Consider the following 19,748-nt stretch of genomic DNA (forward strand, 5'->3'; position numbering starts at 1 on the left):
TCTTAACACATTTTGCTAAATAACCTTGCTTTACAAACTCACGGCAGTTATGGTGCTGAAACACGGTGAAACATTGCATGCAACATTACACGCAAAAGGACTGTCGTAGCGTGTGTCTACCACAAACTTGTTGCACGCAACGTTGCATGCAACAAATCTGAAGTTGAATCGCGCTCTACAAATTTCATCATGTGAACATGTCTGCAACATTACCTGCAACATTTTGAAATTTAAAGCGAAACAGCTTGCACCAAATTTATGACTGCGGACCAAATATCTTAACATAGCAGGCTGACACAAGCGATGTTGCATGATTTTATTCCAATGTCACTCCGATTCAAATCTATTGCTTGCTGATGAGTGCAATGTTGCACCGTGTGTCAGCAACTTAAACGCCATTGAAATCTTGATAATAACATAAAGGCCATAACTATAATAAGTATAGCTGAAGCTACTTGCACTACTTCAATCGTTCGTTGCATTGCACTGTGTAAGAATACCATTAAACGTCAAGCAAACAAAACACAACTGAACACTGGGTATCACCAGCACTAATAACGACTTCTAAAGTAATGTAAAACTTAGTAAAGAAGTACGATAGAGGCCAAACTACTTTGTGGCTGTATTTATTTCGATAAAAAATATTGGAGTTTTTAGTCAAAACTCTGTGCATGGGCAATTAGTGTAAGATATTTGTTATCAGTTTCAAAGAACATCATATCAACACAAGACTTAGTAAAAGGTTACATTAGGCAACTATTACAGCGAGTGGTTGTAATATTATTTTTTAAATCGATTTTAATCCCGGAAAAACATTTCCTAAAAAGAAAACAGTACGATAATGGTGTTCTCTAAGCATTCTGATCCACCATATTGCACTGTTTATTTAAAAAGAATAAAGAGGAATGACAAAAAATTGAAGCCAAATATGAAGTTACATAAGGGAACTATCGAAGTAACTGGTTTTAGTACACTTTTTATAATCGATTTTTACCACCAAAAACCTTTCTCAGAAGGTGAACAGCCATGGTAATACTCTTCAAAAAGCATCTCGATTTACCATATCACCTTTATTATATGAAATAAATAAAAAGAAATGACAGAAAATTGAAGGCGAATGTGGAGTTACATAAGGGAACGCCGTGAGTTACAAAAGGGAACCTCCGGTTACATTAGGGAACGTGTCAGGTTACATTGGGGAACATCAGGTTACATTAGGGAACTCTTGAAGTTACATTAGGGATCGCGATCCCTTTTGTAACCGCAATGAGTTACAAAAGGGATCAAATGTTACAAAAGGGAGCGTGTCAAGTTACATTAGGGCCCCATGAATCTATCTAACTAACTAACTAACTAACTAACTAACTAACTAACTAACTAACTAACTAACTAACTATCTATCTATCTATCTATCTATCTATCTATCTATCTATCTATCTATCTATCTATCTATCTATCTTTAGATTCATGGATGGCCCTAGTGTAACCTAATAATAGATAGCATTTTTCGTACTCTTAAAAACGTGCTATTTCAATCCAAATACAGTGGATTGACAGATATTGATGCTGTTTCTCCTCCCTAGGAGTCACTCTTTCATTGCTTTCGTTTTCAAATTTTACGAACTTCACAAACCTAGCTATGTTACATTAGGGAACATGGTCGTGGATTCTGCGGTTTCTTAATCGATCAAAAATCCAATATGATAGGAATTCAGGTTAGATCATGCTTAACACTGTCTACTGATGCCCCCAAACATCCACTCAGTATTTAAGTTTCATTAGGAAATCGGGACGAAAATTTCAAGTAAGTTCGTATAAACTTCACTAGGTCCTAGGGTTTGAAGAAATTTCAAAATGATCAAAAAACGTGCATCTTCATGAAAAACTGCAATATCTTTCCACCGTTTTAATATAGTCCCACCAAATTCAAGCACATACATTTTAGATAAATATACTAGACGTCCTCAAACTTCCATGCAAAAATATTGAGTAGCTTTTGAGTTAGAAGGATTTTCTTGGCCAAAGTTCTCAAAATTTGCGTAACCGAAAAGTAGCTGTTTTGAGCAAATCTAACCATTCCAAGCGGATAATGATAACTTCTTACAAACATTGAGGATAGGAATGGATTTTATACCAGTTGATAAGAGGTTTCTTCCGCACACTACACCAAAGGTGGAGGATAAAATAACATAATTCTAGGAAGTTATGATTTTTTATATGTACACCTGTAAAATGCCGCTCAAGTTACAAATGGGAAAGTTAGGGTTAAGTTGGAATAAAGTTTTCTCCAGGTTCCATTTTGTTCGCGAAACTTAATCTCTTGCCATGAATAGAATCAATTCGGTGAATCCTAATACACAATTGAGTCGTTTTCGCTAATTTGCTTGTTTTGAATTTTTAATTTCCAACATTAAAATGTTACAAAAGGGAACATCGGAGAAAAACACCGAAATTATAGCTTCTTCTACAAGACTTTTTTGTAAGACTTTTTGATGTAGAATTCTAATATGCGCATCACCAACTTGTTAGATAGTTGGTAAGAGTGTAGAATGGTGCCTTGTTTTTGGGAATACGGCGTTTCTCCCTTGTTTTATCTGTAAGCATTTAGATACACTATTCGCACGTTTTTGCTTTCATATGTTAGTAACCTTTTATCTGTAAAAATTACAGCTACTTCTAATAGTAACATTAGTTCATCATTTTTATCATTGCATTCGTTTAAATCGTTTCATCACTGCATTTGCGCATTTACGTAAGAGGCTCATCGCTTTTATATGAAAGAAAACGGAGGATGAGCTACATAGTCGTGATTTTTGAATTTTAAAACATTTTACTAAATAACCTTACTTTACAAACTCAAGGCAGTCAAGATGCTGACACACGGTGCAACATTGCACGCAACAGCATGCAGCGTGTCTACCCCATGTTGTTGCACGCAATGTTACATGCAACAATTCTGAAGTTGAATCGCGCTCTGCTGTTGCAACATTGTGCGCAACAAATGTCATCATGTGAACATGTTTGCAACATTTTGAAATTTCCAGCCAATCAGCTTGCACCAAATTTATAACTGCTGACCAAATATCTTAGCATAGCAGGCTGACACAAGCGATGTTGCATGATATTGTTGCAATGTCACTCCGATTCAAATTTGTTGCTTGCAATGTTGCGTGCAATGTTGCACCGTGTGTCAGCAACTTAAACGCCATTGAAATCTTGATGATAACATAAAGGCCATAACTATAATAAGTATAGCTGAAGTTACTTGCACTAATTCAATCGTTTGTTGCATTGCACTGTGTAAAAATACCATTAAACTTCAAGGAAACAAAAAACAATCGAACACTGTGTGTCATCAGCACTAATGACGACTTCTAAAGTAACGTAAAACATAGTTAAGACGTACGATAGAGTTCAAACTACTTCGTTCATTATTTTTATCATTGCATTCGTTTAAATCGTTTCATTATTGCATTAGCGCATTTACGTAAGAGCCTCATAGCTTTTATATGACTAACAAAACGAAGGATGTTTGACACAGTCGTGAGTTTTGAATCTTAACACATTTTGCTAAATAACCTTGCTTTACAAACTCACGGCAGTTATGGTGCTGAAACACGGTGAAACATTGCATGCAGCATTGCACGCAAAAGGACTGTCGTAGCGTGTGTCTACCACAAACTTGTTGCACGCAACGTTGCATGCAACAAATCTGAAGTTGAATCGCGCTCTACAAATTTCATCATGTGAACATGTCTGCAACATTACCTGCAACATTTTGAAATTTAAAGCGAAACAGCTTGCACCAAATTTATGACTGCGGACTAAATATCTTAACATAGCAGGCTGACACAAGCGATGTTGCATGATTTTATTCCAATGTCACTCCGATTCAAATTTATTGCTTGCTGATGAGTGCAATGTTGCACCGTGTGTCAGCAACTTAAACGCCATTGAAATTTTGATGATAACATAAAGGCCATAACTATAATAAGTATAGCTGAAGTTACTTGCACTACTTCAATCGTTTGTTGCATTGCACTGTGTAAAAATACCATTAAACGTCAAGCAAACAAAACACAACTGAACACTGGGTATCACCAGCACTAATAACGACTTCTAAAGTAATGTAAAACTTAGTTAAGAAGTACCATAGAGACCAAACTACTTTGTGGCTGTATTTATTTCGATAAAAAATATTGGAGTTTTTAGTCAAAACTCTGTGCATGGGCAATTAGTGTAAGATATTTGTTATCAGTTTCAAAGAACATCATATCAACACAAGACTTAGTAAAAGGTTACATTAGGCAACTATTACAGCGAGTGGTTGTAATATTATTTTTTAAATCGATTTTAATCCCGGAAAAACATTTCCTAAAAAGAAAACAGTACGATAATGGTGTTCTCTAAGCATTCTGATCCACCATATTGCACTATTTATTTAAAAAGAATAAAGAAGAATGACAAAAAATTGAAGCCAAATATGAAGTTACATAAGGGAACTATCGAAGTAACTGGTTTTAGTACACTTTTTATAATCGATTTTTACCCCCAAAAAACTTTCTCAGAAGGTGAACAGCCATGGTAATACTCTTCAAAAAGCATCTCGATTTACCATATCACCTTTATTATATGAAATAAATAAAAAGAAATGACAGAAAATTGAAGGCGAATGTGGAGTTACATAAGGGAACGCCGTGAGTTACAAAAGGGAACCTCCCGTTACATTAGGGAACGTGTCAGGTTACATTGGGGAACATCAGGTTACATTAGGGAGCTCTTGAAGTTACATTAGGGATCGCGATCCCTTTTGTAACCGCAATGAGTTACAAAAGGGATCAAATGTTACAAAAGGGAGCGTGTCAAGTTACATTAGGGCCCCATGAATCTAACTATCTATCTATCTATCTATCTATTTGATAGCGGCTGTATAGATATTAGTTAAGAAGATGACCATCACCTACTGCTTGCTCATTAAACTATTGTTTATCTTCAATAAATCATTAATATCATTGATACAAATTGAGTTACAAAAGGGAACCTCCCGTTACATTAGGGAACGTGTCAGGTTACATTGGGGAACATCAGGTTACATTAGGGAACTCTTGAAGTTACATTAGGGATCGCGATCCCTTTTGTAACCGCAATGAGTTACAAAAGGGATCAAATGTTACAAAAGGGAGCGTGTCAAGTTACATTAGGGCCCCATGAATCTAACTATCTATCTATCTATCTATCTATTTGATAGCGGCTGTATAGATATTAGTTAAGAAGATGACCATCACCTACTGCTTGCTCATTAAACTATTGTTTATCTTCAATAAATCATTAATATCATTGATACAAATTGACATTAATATTATCTAAGTCAGAATTGATAAGGATTACAAAGTGCAAGAATCTGTCATTACGATGTTTTTGTGTGCTATAGGTCTAGCTCAGTCTCATTACCTCTACATCATCACCTTTGCATCCTCAAAATAAAAAAAACTGACCTTGATCATTAAGAATTAATGAAATGACCTTTGAAGTAATTTTGGTGTGATTTAATTTGAAAAGTCGTATATCACAATACATTTATTAGAAAGTCTGTAATTACAATGAAATTATTGTCTTAATAAAGCTGGCCGAGAAAAATGTAGGTTATAAGGATGGATCGGTTGGAAGAGAAGGAAGAAGAAAAGGGAAGAAAGGGAATAAGGGAAAGAAAGGAAGGAAGGAAGGAGATGAGAAAAATGGAAAGGGAAGAAAGTGAGAGGAAAGGGGACTTTAAGAAAGGAGAAAAAAGGAAAGAATGAAAAGGAAGAAAGGAAAGAAAGAAAAGGGAACGAGAGAAAAGGAAAGAAAGAAATAACGAAAGAAAGAAGGAAAGAAGGAAGGAAGGAAGAAAAAAAGGAAGAAAGAAATAAAGATAGAGAAAATAATGACAAGTTTTAAGAGGACTGAGGCTAGCAAACTACAAAACAATGGAAAGTTTACATGGATTGAGGAAGATAATTGTCACTATCTTATTTTAGTTTAATGAGTTCACGGATAGCAAATCTTCTCAAACTGTTAAAATCAACATCAAGATGTTTTCTCCAAAACCGACGGTCACGACCCCAGACTTCTGCAGGATAACACGGACTACTGATGCCGTGAAAGATCCTCGCAACAGCGCGGCCTGTGAACGACTGGTCATGGTGAATGCCAGTCAAAACTCTGATATCACGTGCAACGCCGTCCCAATTCACGTGCTCATCACGTGTATTGTCGGCATCGCACGCGTCGTTTTCCCGCCTTTTCTTCAGGTCTTCCAGTTCGCTTTGCGTAGCGTTGTTTAGATCGTCAAAGTAAGCTTTTATCATGTTTTTGAGTTCTTTATCGCTTTCTTGGTCAATCTCCTCAGAACACTGCCAGTATTCGCTACACGAGACTTTCTTGAGTGAAGAGTACAGCATGTTTAGTTGTTTTAACTGCGATTTTTCTTCAGCTTGTATACGATCGTCCAGAAAGTCACATACTCGATCCCTTTCCTCGTTACTCAAGTCACCAGGCGCGCGCACGTGCATTGAATTATCACTAAACTCCACCAGAATGCCTGACTGACCAGATGAACTTAACTTCGTGTCAGGAGCGAGGGAAGAGTTCCACTGTAACGCTCTCAACTCCCTAAACACCGGGTCCAAGTCCCATCCCATCTTGTCTGCAATCTCCACGACTGGAAACGAAAGCGAGCTTTGCTTTTTGAACTTGGTTTCTTTTTTCTCGCAGTAAGCAGCTGCCGCTGCTATTGGTGGGATTCTCTTGGCGACGGCTCTCAAATGCGCATGCCCGCCGTAGAACTTCACCGTGCACGTGCCTTTCACAGGTCGTAGTACTTCTAGCCAGCGGTTTGGGTGAAGCTCCAGATAGCAAAGTAAAGTAGCAATGCTCTCCTCGGGCATGTCTAGCTGTTGAACCGCTGACTCGGTTGCTATAGCTACTTCATGCCCTCCGCAAGCTCGCCTTCCAGAAACGTCTTTAACATCTTCGCTGATTTCACTGTCCGTTTCATTACGATTAGATTCTGCGATATTCACCGCGGATTCACCAACTTCTTTATTTTGTTCCGAAGGATTATTTTTCGCGTTTCCTTGGTTTTCGAGAGATTTGTTTTCTAATGATTCAGATTCCAAATCTCCGGATTGTTTTTCAAGTTCTCCATGGCAACAAGACTCAGACGTTTCGGACGGCGTATCGATCCCGCCCTCCACGTCAGCTGTCTTATCACTCATTTGTTCGTCAGTTATTTGACTTAAAATAGCATCACTTACAAATTCGTCGTCTTCATTCGCTTCGTCGCATTCTTGTTGGGTTTCTCTGATGTTTTCCCGCTCTTTCTGTGCGCGTAGAAGGTTCTTACAATCGCATCGAGGAAACACTTTGTTAACCAGTTTCTTGACGGTGATTCTGTCTACTGTGTTGGAATGAATATGGCGCCTTAACTCGTACATGTCTTTGCCCTGTAAAGACCAAGATAGTTATCAAAATATTGAAAACCAAACATGATAATGTATCAATAATTCTTACTTTAAAGCATCAACTGTTTCACCATCAGCATTAGTTATAACAGCAGCAACATCAAATCATTATCTCCAATATTTAAGGTGCCACATTTGCATCCACAACAGCATCATCGTCATCATCATCATCACCATCATCATCGTCAACAACATCGTCAACATGAGCATCATCACCACCACCAACATTGTCAATATCAGCATCATCATCGTCAACATGAGCATCATCGTCATCATCATCATCATTATATTCATAAGGTCACCACTATAGCCTTTAAGGTTTTAAGAAGGCTATTAAAAGAACACAAGAGAGTTATACAGGTCGAAACAAGATTAAAAAACGTCCAACTAAAACAAATGAATAAAAGAAACACATAGTTGAGGTACTAACCTCCCGGTCAAGGAAGACATGACAGTGGGAGGGGAACCCATCTCTTCCAGCTCGTCCAATCTCCTGTACGTAACTCTCAAAACTCTTGGGCATATTGTAGTGTATAATGGCACGGACATCAGACTTATCCAAGCCCATGCCAAATGCTACTGTTGCTACGACTAATCTCAGTTCTCCAGACATAAAGCGCTTCTGCACACGGCGTCTTTGGGCTGCTGACATACCGGCGTGGTAGCTCTCGGCCTCCCATGTCAGAGGTGCTTTGCGAACACTCTTTTTGCTGGGGAGGAGAAAAGGCATAAATAGAGGATATTTATAGCAGCAGGCGTAGCTCAGTTGGTTAGTGCGCGACCTTCAGAGCTGAGGTCCACGGTTCGATCCTTAGGATCTCCACGGCTGTTTCGACTTCTTTCTAATCCGTGTAGCTTCGTGAGCACTGATGGAGAGAGGAGGTAAAGTGCGCACCGTCGGCTTCCATTGATAGCAGTTGAATTTCAACTGAAGGAACTACCGACGTTAAATATAGGTACTTTACCTTTACCTTTTTATTAAATGGGCGCGTGGAGATACGAGTGTTGAAAAGATCTGTCGCGAGTGAGCGCAGCGAACGAGTGAGAGATTTTCAACACTCGAAGATAAATTTCGTATCTCCAAGCGCCCATGCAATATTCTGTTTATTATATAACTATCCATAAAATCAACTTAACAAGCTTTTTATTATTATAAAAAGTTTTTATATATAAACTAATAGCTTAAATACATATGGTAACGATATTTTCACATGTGAAAATAACATGTTATTTGCACATGTGAATATATCAGTTTTTCGAAAAGGAGAAATATAAGTATTTTATGGATAAGTATATGATAAAAAGAAATATCTTACCGTTTTTTAGCTTTCTTTTTCGTTGGTTCTTCTTCTTCGTCCTCCGCGTCAAGTGGTTTAATGGTAGGGGTCAAGTGCTGTAGACATGTTCTGACCAGGGTAGCAACACGCTCCGTCACTTCACGACGCGTGCAGTAGATGATAATAGACTCACACTGCGAGAAGCGAGGACCTTGGAGAAGCTCTATCAATGCCTGTTAATGGAAACGAGCTTCAGTGAGAATCTAGAGGGTCAATGGACTACTTCGATGAAACAGCGGCCATCTTGAATTGCAAAGCATTATGGGGTTTCCAGGAAAACAACACAAACATGGCAGAAATTATTCAGGTTTTTTATTTAGGTGTATTTATCTTTCTTTTAAAGGGTAAAAGTGATCGATTTGGCGTCTTTTGCTGTAATAAGGATAGACGATATAAAAATAAATATATCTAGCCTCAAATTACCAGTTTGTCGTGGAAAGTGGAAACAAGTTTCCCCCGAATATTTTCAAATTTTACGATGTCGGAGTCGATGTCTAAAGTGTAGTGAGAAAATGGGGGGGTTGACGGACACTCAAAGAAGCTGTCCTATATCCAACACGAATTGAAGGGATAGTACTAAGACAAGGACTAAGGTTAGACCTATCCTATAAAATACGTGGGCTTTACATGGAAGGTTGGGTCGTCAAATAAGATCATGAACAAGCAGTAAGATAACACAACAAATTTCAAAACGTTTCAATAAACACTGGCGCTGATTAGCTAATAAAATGACATGAGAAATCATCTAATCAACACAACTTACCTTGTCTCTATCGCGATCACGTGACACTGAGAGGCACAGATTGGGAGGTACCGCTGCACCCCTAATGATGGCACCCTCATCATCAGATATACCGAGATGCTGTGCGACTGAGGCAGCAGTTGATCGCGTGGCCGTTGCTGTTAGGCCCAAGAAACATCGCACTCCGAACTGTTCACGAAGAACCTATGAATACCAGAAAGAACTAGTTTAATATCCCGTCAGTTAAACTGTTGTCACAGGATCTAGAGCGAAAGTGAGTTAGACTAAAAGATAAAAGAACCTATGAATACCAGAAAGAACTAGTTTAATATCGCGTCGGTTAAACTGTTGTCACAGGATCTAGAGCGAAAGTGAGTTAGACTAAAAGATAAAAGAACCTATGAATACGAGAAAGAACTAATTTAACATCGATAGATAAAACGTCGTGATAAAAATAGTTGCCATGAAAGCGTGATGGTAACTGACACCGTGATAAACAACGTTAACACTGGAGTAAGATCTTTTTCTCTGTTCAGAAGATGTATTTTTAGATTTACCTTGTATACTAAAGTTCTATTAGATATATATGTAATTATTTTTAAAGCTATATTTCAATTCGGTTGTAACATAGATACATGTACATTTACTTACGGTAATGCGCAATAGGAAATTACAGTATTGAGTATTGCGCAATATAAGTTGAATATAAATGAACAAAGCAATTAGAATGGATGTCATCTATTAATGAATATTACGCTCTCTATTCTAAGTAAAAATATTGCGCGCTCTATTCTAAGTAAAAATATTGCGCGCTCTACTCTAAGTAAAAATGAACCAGACAATTGGGATTTCGTCACCTATCGATGGATATTGCGCGCTCTATTCTAATTAAGTAAAATTGAGTAAAACAATTGGGATGGATTTCATCATCTATTGAAGTGTATAGTATATAAAATATAAACAATATTACCTTGCAGACACGCAGATACGATGGTCGGAAATTATGCGACCATTCTGACAAACAATGGGCCTCATCGATACAGGCAAAACCAATGGGTGGTAGTCTTGTATTGGATGGAAGACAACCACCACCGGATCCACCACCAACTAAAGCCTCAGGGGACAGTAAAAGTACAGCGATTTGTCCTGATGAAATACTCTCTAAGATCTTGGCACGTTGTGCCTTGGTTTGGTTGGTGTGCAGACAGGCTCCTTTTAACCCAAAGGGAAGGCCACCGATCTGAGATAACAGTAAAATACTTAAGATAGAAAGTACGCTTGGGTGCATAAAAAGTGCAAAATGCAGGGAAGTAGATGGGAACGTTGATAGTTTAGAGCAGTTTTGTATGACTGTAAAACCGTCGGTGCTTTCTTCGTTCATTTCTTAAAATGCATGAGCATATCGCGTCTATATTACCCCCACCCCCTCCCCCCAAAAACGTTTTCGAAATCCGTTGGTTACGGCATGAAACTCTAATACGTGTGTTTATTAACTATGAGCGACACCTTGCTACGCCCCTGATGTTACCTGATCTTCCATGAGGGACACCAGAGGTGATATGACCAGCGTCAGACAAGGAAAACGTTTGTAGTACATGTAGGCAGGAAGCTGATAACACAGAGATTTGCCTGCACCAGTAGATAACACCACCAGGGACGAAACCCCTGTCAATACATCAAACTTACGTTAGCAAGGCTTCAAATACTTCAGTGAATCAAACTGCCGCATGGCAAACTCGTAGATACCCTCTAAATCCTACTACTGGCACTTTTGAGATATTGGGTTCCCTGTGCTCATACGTCCCGACGACAAGAGCACTGCGTTATGCGTGTTACATTACTCCTTATATCTCGACCTTTTCAATTAATGTGTCGTCTGACTTTCACATGCATATATTCACTTAGAAACCATTATTACACTGTGAAATGAGCGGATATTCTATAAAAATTTGTTTAGAAATGTTATTCAAGTTGTCTTCATTCAAGTCTGTATAAAAAGACTGACAGATTTTGTTTTTCACTGATCTTCACATGAGTTGTATGCATTGAAAACGATGGACTATAAGGAAGTATCCTTCTCTCACTAGGTTTAACATGTAGCAGCAGGTAGACAGGTTTTAAAAGTGTTTTGGTTTACTCACCACTGAGTATTCGCATGATGGCTTGTTCTTGACCAGCACGAAACGACGAGAAACCAAGCTGGCCCAAAGCAGAGAAGACTTCCTTTGGCGTGTCTGTGAACAATTACATATTGTACAAGTTACTAAAAACTCTTATGGCAGATCCTAAAACGACCCAATAATACAATACCATGTTATTTTTTGATATAAAAGCTACATCAAGCCTAGGGTTAATCTCTTTAACATGCTGGGTGTCAATTAAAGTGTTTTCATGGCATCGTCTCGGCAAACATAAAACCCGAGCCACCCCACCCTTCTAACAAAATAGCATTGCCTTACCTATGATACTTCCATGCACAGTCTCGTAAAGGGGTTCAATAGCATCAGGTGGAGGGGGTGGTATATAGACAGGGCGTGGTAGATGATGGGGTAGTACCACCAGCCTGGACGAGTCACTACCATCTTCTGATTCCTGGACAGCAACTCCTGCTGCCATTTGTGCTGCTCTCTCAAGCGTGAGCTGCTGGATGAACTCATCGTCTTCAGGGGTGAATTCTGGATTATCTTCATCTTCTTCAGGTCTTATAATAAATTTGACAATATGCATTATTACGAACCATGAATACGTCACAAACACAGCTCAAGACGTCTGCGTTTATTGCTTATGTCAATCAAAATATAAGTTGGACGTTGGAAATTTAATTGACGGGGCAAAAACCCAGACATCTTGAATTATAGTTAGTAGTATGGCTTGCTTAATTATGAAACAGGGTATGACTAGGTTGCTTAAGCTAGATGAATAAAATATACTCAGGGCAAGATTTAAGAAAAGCTTTGAGTAAATGTGAAAAGTTCATGGTAAAAAAAAGCAGTCGTACAGTAGTATTTGGGACCATGGTGCCGTGTCCAAGAACTATTATTGGATAAGCAGTAATCTCATGCACTGCGATTGGTTCAAAGGTTAACCTCAAGTGATAATGATATATGTTGCGCCATTTTACAGTTGTATAACATCCATTCTAGTGTATAAGCCAATAAATTCCCCCGATGTTAGTGGATAAACAGCGCACGAAGTATAAAGAACAAGGGAAGCTTACGACTGCATTCTACTGATGATAGATGATGTCAAAAATGTTCTAATCTAAACTAATGAGAACAATAAAACTATAACAGTTTTGTTTTTACTTACATTTCTCTTGTGTTTTGGTTCCCTTTGCAGTTCTTTGCCCAATGTCCTTCTTTACCACACTTGTAACATGTTCCACTACCACCTTGCGATCCTCCCCAAGAGCCCCTACCCCCACCACGCCCTCCTCTGCCACCACCGCCGCCACCACCCCTCCTGCGTGTCCAACTTGACTTGCTGACGTATTCCCCACGTGCTTTCATCATTGTGGTCCAGGCTTTGCGTTTATAGGAGGAGCCCGTCATCCCGTTACCACGGCGACGATATGATTTATGTTTCATGTCCAGTCTCACAAAGTTGTCACTGACGAGGCTGGATGATGACGATCTGGGACAGAATGAATAAAATAAATGTGCGTTGTTCTTTCCCTTGCCATAAGGGTTTTCTCCAGGTTCTCCGGTTTCCTCCCTCCGTAAGAATGAACATGTGAATTGAGCGTTGGGTGTTGTAAATATAGAATGTGGTGTTAGTGTGTGTGGAGGGAACTTTATGGAAGAGCCCCGTATGGGGAGCGATGGTTGTAAAATATACAGTATATGTAGTTGTACAGTATGATAAAACTTTTTATCACTAATTAGCACCGCAAGTACAGCAGTGGCGTAGTTGAAAGGGGGTAAAATGAAAGCAATGTGTATTATATTAATGAGCTTGACAAATAAAGCCCGATTTTAACCAATAAATATTGAAAAAATTACCTTGATTTTGCATTTGTGGTTTTTATCTTTACTTCTTCAAAAGTGTCGGAAGGACCTTCATCTGGATGGCTCTCATCTTCACTACACTCATTCCTACAAAAGAAGCCAGAATTAAACAAGAAACTGACCCCTTTACCATCATTTTGGTATATCGTCGTAGTAACAAAAGCTTAAATTTTTCTCAAATATAACTTTTTATGATACCGTCACTATCCCTTTTTTAGCAAGCTCTGTTGAGTTAGCTTATGCAACCTTTTTTTCGCGACACTTTAAATTCTTATTTAAATTCTTTATTTTCGTGATTTCGTGAAATCGAAAAAAAAACACGGGTCACTTTAATTTTGCGATTTTTTCCGTAAATGAATACCTGTCAAACTTAATAAACCAGATAGTAAAAACTTAAACAAGCTCGAGTCATTGGTTGAAGTAACTTATAAAGAACCTGTGAATGGAAAATTTGACGACTGTGCAAGCGAATTCTTGAAAAACTTCGTACAGAGGACATTGATGATGAGGACGTGAGATGATTAAACGGTTAATATTTCACTACTGCGATTCCCAGTCACACGCGACCAAGTGAGAACAAAATCACAAACGAAAAATTGAGTTTTGCTGGACGTCAATCAAAAGGGTTTCTCAAACATGTCTAAGGATTCCGACTTCAAATTTCAAACGTTTAACTGCAAACTATCAGTATTGACTTATCCTATCTTGAAGAAACTCAAATCATAGCCATAGCGATAGCTTTACAATCAAGCGTTAAGATTCGGAGCCGGAATCATGTGACATTTTTGAGAAAAATATATCCAGAGTGAGAAATTCACAGTGACAAGAAGCATGAGATAAGGACAACGATTTTTGCACATTTGCACGTGTTCACGTGAGTATTCACATCAGTCCTGGTGTAGAAACCAATAGAAACGATAGAAACCCTTTTGATTGACGTCCACCCAAATTCAATTTTTCGTTAGTGATGAAGGTCTAGTTGGTCGCGTGTGACTGGGAATTGCAGTAAAAGTGGTGTGGTCACTTAATATTCTAGCATCCAAATTTTCGAGATACGAAATTAAGTGGCATAAGGTATCTTCATCATCATAATAGCATATCTTTTTATTAGAATATTTCGGCCCATAAGTTTTTTCCTAAACACTTCCAAACCATACTTACATTTCATTTATACTTTGTTCCCAAGATGAGCGCGTTTCTTCTTCTATTTTCCCTGTCCTCAGTCTCTTTACTTCTGGTATTTTGATATCTTCATTCATCTCTCTCTCAGCTTTCCTTTTCTTCTCCTTACGATCCTGTTGGTTTTCGCTCATTTTGCCTTCATTATTCCCATTCATTTTGTTATTTCTCTTTTCTTCCCTTTCATTTACGCAAGCAGAAATTTCTTCCTTAGCTTCTGTTTGGTATTTCTGAGAAGAATTAGGAACTTTGGAAGGATTTCCATGGTTCTCAAGGTTATCTGTACTTATTCCAGGCATTTCTATATCAGCTTCTGAATTCGAATATTTCTCATTCTTATTGTCTATATCTATAGAGGTTGCGTGCCTTATCTCTTTCTGGAAATCATTTTCTTTCTTAATTCCATTTTCACTTTGAATACTTTTTTCTTTTGGAGAAGATTTTCCGTCTGATTTTTCTCTCTCGTTGTTCTGTCCTCCAAGTACGATTTCCATAGCAACATCTTTATCAGTGTGGGAAGAATTTTCCGAGTTATTTTCAGACTCATTTTCATGCTCCATTTTCTTAAGGCTTGCAGCAAAAAGGGAGGCTCTTCTCTTCATCCTTGATTCGACTGTACCAGGAGTTTTCCTTATTCTGCTTACACTTGGACTTGGTGTATGATTTGGTCTTGTATAAATAAAATAATGAAATAAAAAACAATGTTAAAGGGCATTAACTATAGATTCCTTTTACAATAGATCTCAATAAAAATAATACCCAACTACAAAATATAAAGCTTGTTAACAATTGTCAGTTTAAATTACCAGTCAATAGCACATTAGTGGCATAGGGTGGGGTACAAGGGGGAATTTGCCTCCCTACTAAATTTCAGTAGCAAAAAGATCCTTTTAAACATGCAGCCAAATGACTAAGTTGCAATACACCTACAAATATAATTTTTTTAAATTTTTTATGCATCATTGAATATTTTTTTCTCAAAAATAAAGTTTGAGTTTTTGAATACGCTTTAGCCTGTGACCTTCTGAGTATTTGTTAGAAACTTGGAATTGTTTTCAAAGGAAGGAAATATCCACATGAACACTCTGTAATATGTTCCAAGTAGCATTAAACATCAAAACCTGGATATACATGTATTCCTTCAGAACATGCTTTGTTGGAAATTTAAGAGTACAGTCATTTCATGTTTCTTTAAAAAAATATATAAAAACAACACAATTACTGTGCAGACACACAGAGAGTGAAACAAAGGAGTCAAACTTGATCCAATCAAGACTATTAGCAACGACACCTATCTGATTAAATACATGATTATCAAAAATCGTGGGAATGAGTGATTGTGATTGCCTGAGGTCAATATTATACTGATTTTGCCTTCTCCTGATTTGGCTAAAGTTTTTATAAAATTTATAATAATTAAATAACATCGAGTGTGTCTCATTTTCTCACTGGACTCTGAAGAGGACATCCGCTCAGGTTGTTGAAACATCAGTCTCAACCAAGACTACAAGACTACACTCAACTGGACGATCACATTTCACACCAAACAGTTTTTTATCTCACATTTTGTTCAAGTGGTCCCAGTTAGTGTGCCCACACTGTTAAGCTGTTTGTTAAATTTTGGTTAGGGATAACCTTCCATCCTGCTTGTCTCTGTCTTACCTTATTGACTGATTTGAAGTTAGGATAGGTACACTGTTCAGTCCAAAGGCTTCCATGTCATCAGTCTTATCATTGATATTGGTGTTCTCTGCATCGTTAGACTTTAGTCCATTCTCATGTTGCTCTTCCTCAAAGGAATTATTCTGGTGAGAAATACAATGAGTATTCTTCACTGACTTCAAATGATATAGAATATCATTATTACCTATACATTATATCAGCTTCATTTTAGGAAGAGCAGAAATACAGAAACATTTGTACTCAATGCATGGCATACATGTAATAATGTAAAAAAAAGAATAAAAAATGGCTGTCAAATTCGTAGTTGAATGAATTTATACAATTTGTAAGTAAGATTTTGTTTTTTTTTGTTTTTTTTTTTGCTTTCTCCTTTTATTTTACATCAATCATGTTGTAAATTGTATGTTATTTTCTTATAATTGAAACACAATACAACACAATACAGCACAACACAACACAACACAGCACAGCACAGCACAGCACAGCACAGCACAGCACAGCACAGCACAGCACAGCACATCAATATCACATTAAATCGGAACATAACATAAGACTTGTAAATGGAATGTGCATTTGAAAAGTCTTGAAAGAAAAGAATGGATCAAACTCTACATTATAAATAGCTCTCCTTATGGAGAGGTTGAAATATGCAGAGTATGAAATTTCCTTGCCTGGGGAAAGGCACATTGATTAATTTACAAATCCTCTGGCTACAAGTACACTCTAGTCCAATCAGAAAAGAGCACCTGGCCAGGAAGTCTGGAGAGGGAAAAGCTGTGCCTAAAGACTGTTTTCAAGGCTGAGGACACAATTATATGCTATCCTGACTGACTTTGAATGCTATCTAACTTATTCCCCCCCCATTTACTTATCATTTGTTTTGCAACTTCTTTTGTCATTTAACTAATGCCAATACGCATGTTATTCTTTTGTCATTATCCAATATTCGTGCTTTCAGATGACATTGTCAGGATACAGGCACATTGGCAGAGATTGAAAATGCTGGCCAGTCACACAGCCAATCAGAACACATGATTTTATGAGGATACCGAACCAGAAAAAAGAATCATCTTTATTCCTTACCTTAATGCTGATCTTGGGCCTCTGTCCATGACAGAGGCGAACAGGTTTGATGTTTTCTAAGCCATTTTTCAGCCTCACTGGAGCTAAAGGCAGCATTTTTTTGTCATACTTCTTGTTGAGGTTCTTACCAAAAACTCCATTATCATTTTTCTAATAAAATAAAGAAAATCAAGAATGAAAACAAACATTTAGATATTAGATAACTATTTCCCAATTTTTTTCAGTGGTAGGTCTGTGGTTGGGTATAAACCAGAAATTTGATTGGAATTTGAAATTCAATTTACAAGGAGGGAGGAAATCTGGAGACCTCTGAGCAGAAACCTCGATCAGGCAGGGGTTTAAATAGAAGGCGGCTACCAGCAGTTTATCGCCGGGTAATTACCTTCATACCGCCGGCTATTTTGCGAATCAGTCTTAATAAATAAGAAGTAAAATTTGTGGAAACAGACGTGTACTTTTGAGTTTCATCCATCTACTTCAAATATTATTGAAAGCCCTGATTAGGGCTAAAATATATGTGCTATTTACTGGCCAGTAGGTCCAGATAGGGAAAAACTGTGCCCGAGGTTTTGAATATGCATGTAACAGACTGAGGCCAGTGACCAATGGCACAGTTTTTCCTTAATTGGCCAAATTTAGAATATGGTAAAAAAATAATTAATTTTTTGACTCATTTAACAATTTGTTATCCCAGATGCACATGTAGATGATGGATAATGATGGAGGATAATGGATCTTGGCAGAAATTATATCTTACCTCTACTTCTTTAATCTTTTCTTGACTTTTGTTATTATTTTCTTTAAGTTGTTTATATCTCACATAAGTGTCTACCAAAGAAATTTTTTCATGATAAGTAAGTATAATGGTTTAAGAACCCTTAAAGTAACAAGAGTTTCCAAGGTGTGTTGTCAAAGAACAAAGACATTCATGCAAAGTTGTCAATTTTATTATGCAAAAGTGATAGAAAACTGCCAAACTTGTATCTATACTGTACATTGTACCATTTTGGGCATAAAAATTTTGGGCACTTCTGGCTGTATTTTCTGTTTTAAAGTCAGCTTGTCTCATGCTTTACGGCTCCTGTTGTGTTGTAAGCTATTTTGTTATGAGTGGGAATCATATGGTACTGACTTAAAGCATGCACACAAAAATTGCAAATTGCATAACATTGAAATGGCTTCCCATTGGATTCCAGTAACTCAACTGATCATAACAAGTAGTTATATGGTTATGGTAACATTAGGGCTTTGATAATTTTTTGGAGTAGGTGGTAATAAGTCTGAAGAAACTGGCTGTGATCTGATATAAGGAACAAGGTATTTTAAAGAAAAGAAAAGTAGCCGGCAGTAACTTTGAAGCAATCACCAGAGATCAGGCCGCCTCAGGCTTATTCTGAAAGCCCAAAAACATATGGTATGGCTAAAAATTTCACGTATCATTTCGCACTCATGTTGAAAGTGTACAGTGCAAAAACCTGTGCACTTTTAAGTCATATTTCTTAGACATGACAAAAACAAGAATACCAACAGCAAAAATTAAAATGCTTGAGTGTCATTCTTTTTCAAATTTCCTACAGCCATCATATATACCTCACATGCTGGTCTTTAAAAGAATGACAAGCAAGTATCTACGTCTCTCTTTATTCGTTATTTATACTTTGATTGTCTGGTATAGTTCCATTCCAGACATCATTGTGTTAACTAGTTTAAGTTCTCCACGTCTTTTGCTTTCCAGAATTATTAAAATAAATACCTTTAAATCTTTAACGGAGACATATAGGTTTCATTACACTTCAAAGTAAGCTATTAATTTGTATTGGAAACTTATATGAGCAAAAAATATTCAAGTTTTACCTCTTATCTCGGCTGAAGCATCTCTGATATCATCCTAGTTACGACAATGAGAAGGAAATAAATCAAAAATCAGTTCAACTATGCTAAAAGAACAAATAAAGATTTTATTTTAAGATTGTTTTAAAGTTTCTCTTGAAGAAATCATAAGCTATCCATCTTCTTGTTTACCTTTGTTGGCTTACGGCCATGTTTCCTCTCGAACATGCTCTCCCAGCATTTCAATTCACGCTTGATGGTTACCAGCTCATCCATACTCCAGTATTCTTCGGGTTTCTCGTCGTTTTGAAGGAAGAAAATGCTTCAATATTGAGATACAGTGCTGTTTTTACACACGATTATGATGCAGCCATTTTGTAGACGT

The 19,748-nt window shown here is 37.4% G+C and overlaps 1 protein-coding gene and 1 long non-coding RNA gene across 2 annotated transcripts in view; one reads left to right on the forward strand and one right to left on the reverse strand.

Annotated features, from left to right (window-relative positions):
* LOC148909067 (uncharacterized) overlaps positions 1-11,546 on the forward strand; it is a 24,189-nt gene extending 12,643 nt beyond the window's left edge. The window contains exon 2 of the long non-coding RNA XR_016120555.1: positions 10,559-11,546. This is a non-coding gene — a long non-coding RNA (uncharacterized LOC148909067). The remainder of the gene's footprint in view (positions 1-10,558) is intronic.
* Positions 5,552-19,748, reverse strand: LOC116306423 (ATP-dependent DNA helicase Q4). The gene is made up of 16 exons (XM_089034576.1): positions 19,556-19,748; positions 19,388-19,421; positions 18,291-18,361; positions 17,534-17,683; positions 16,430-16,572; positions 14,750-15,436; positions 13,583-13,675; positions 12,891-13,214; positions 12,041-12,282; positions 11,723-11,815; positions 11,110-11,246; positions 10,552-10,821; positions 9,603-9,785; positions 8,819-9,012; positions 7,933-8,212; positions 5,552-7,484 (listed from the first exon to the last, which is right to left on the reverse strand). Exons 1-16 carry the CDS (start codon positions 19,637-19,639, stop codon positions 6,009-6,011), a joined length of 4,461 nt encoding a protein of 1,486 aa, XP_088890702.1. The 5' UTR covers positions 19,640-19,748; the 3' UTR covers positions 5,552-6,008.

Source organism: Actinia tenebrosa, unplaced genomic scaffold (genome assembly GCF_029948245.1).
Source record: "Actinia tenebrosa isolate PJP-AT-01 unplaced genomic scaffold, QUT_ActTen_1.0 PGA_scaffold2__45_contigs__length_23673736, whole genome shotgun sequence".
Taxonomy (NCBI): Eukaryota; Metazoa; Cnidaria; class Anthozoa; order Actiniaria; family Actiniidae; genus Actinia; species Actinia tenebrosa.

Excerpts from the sequence above, each read along its gene's own strand:
- LOC116306423 (XM_089034576.1), bottom strand. The coding sequence starts at position 19,639 with ATGGATGAGCTGGTAACCATCAAGCGTGAATTGAAATGCTGGGAGAGC. Across the intron at positions 18,362-19,387 it reads TGCTTCAGCCGAGATAAGAG|ACACTTATGTGAGATATAAA; the intron begins GTAAAACTTGAA and ends TTTCTTTGGTAG. Across the intron at positions 12,283-12,890 it reads AACCAAAACACAAGAGAAAT|ACCTGAAGAAGATGAAGATA; the intron begins GTAAGTAAAAAC and ends ATTTATTATAAG.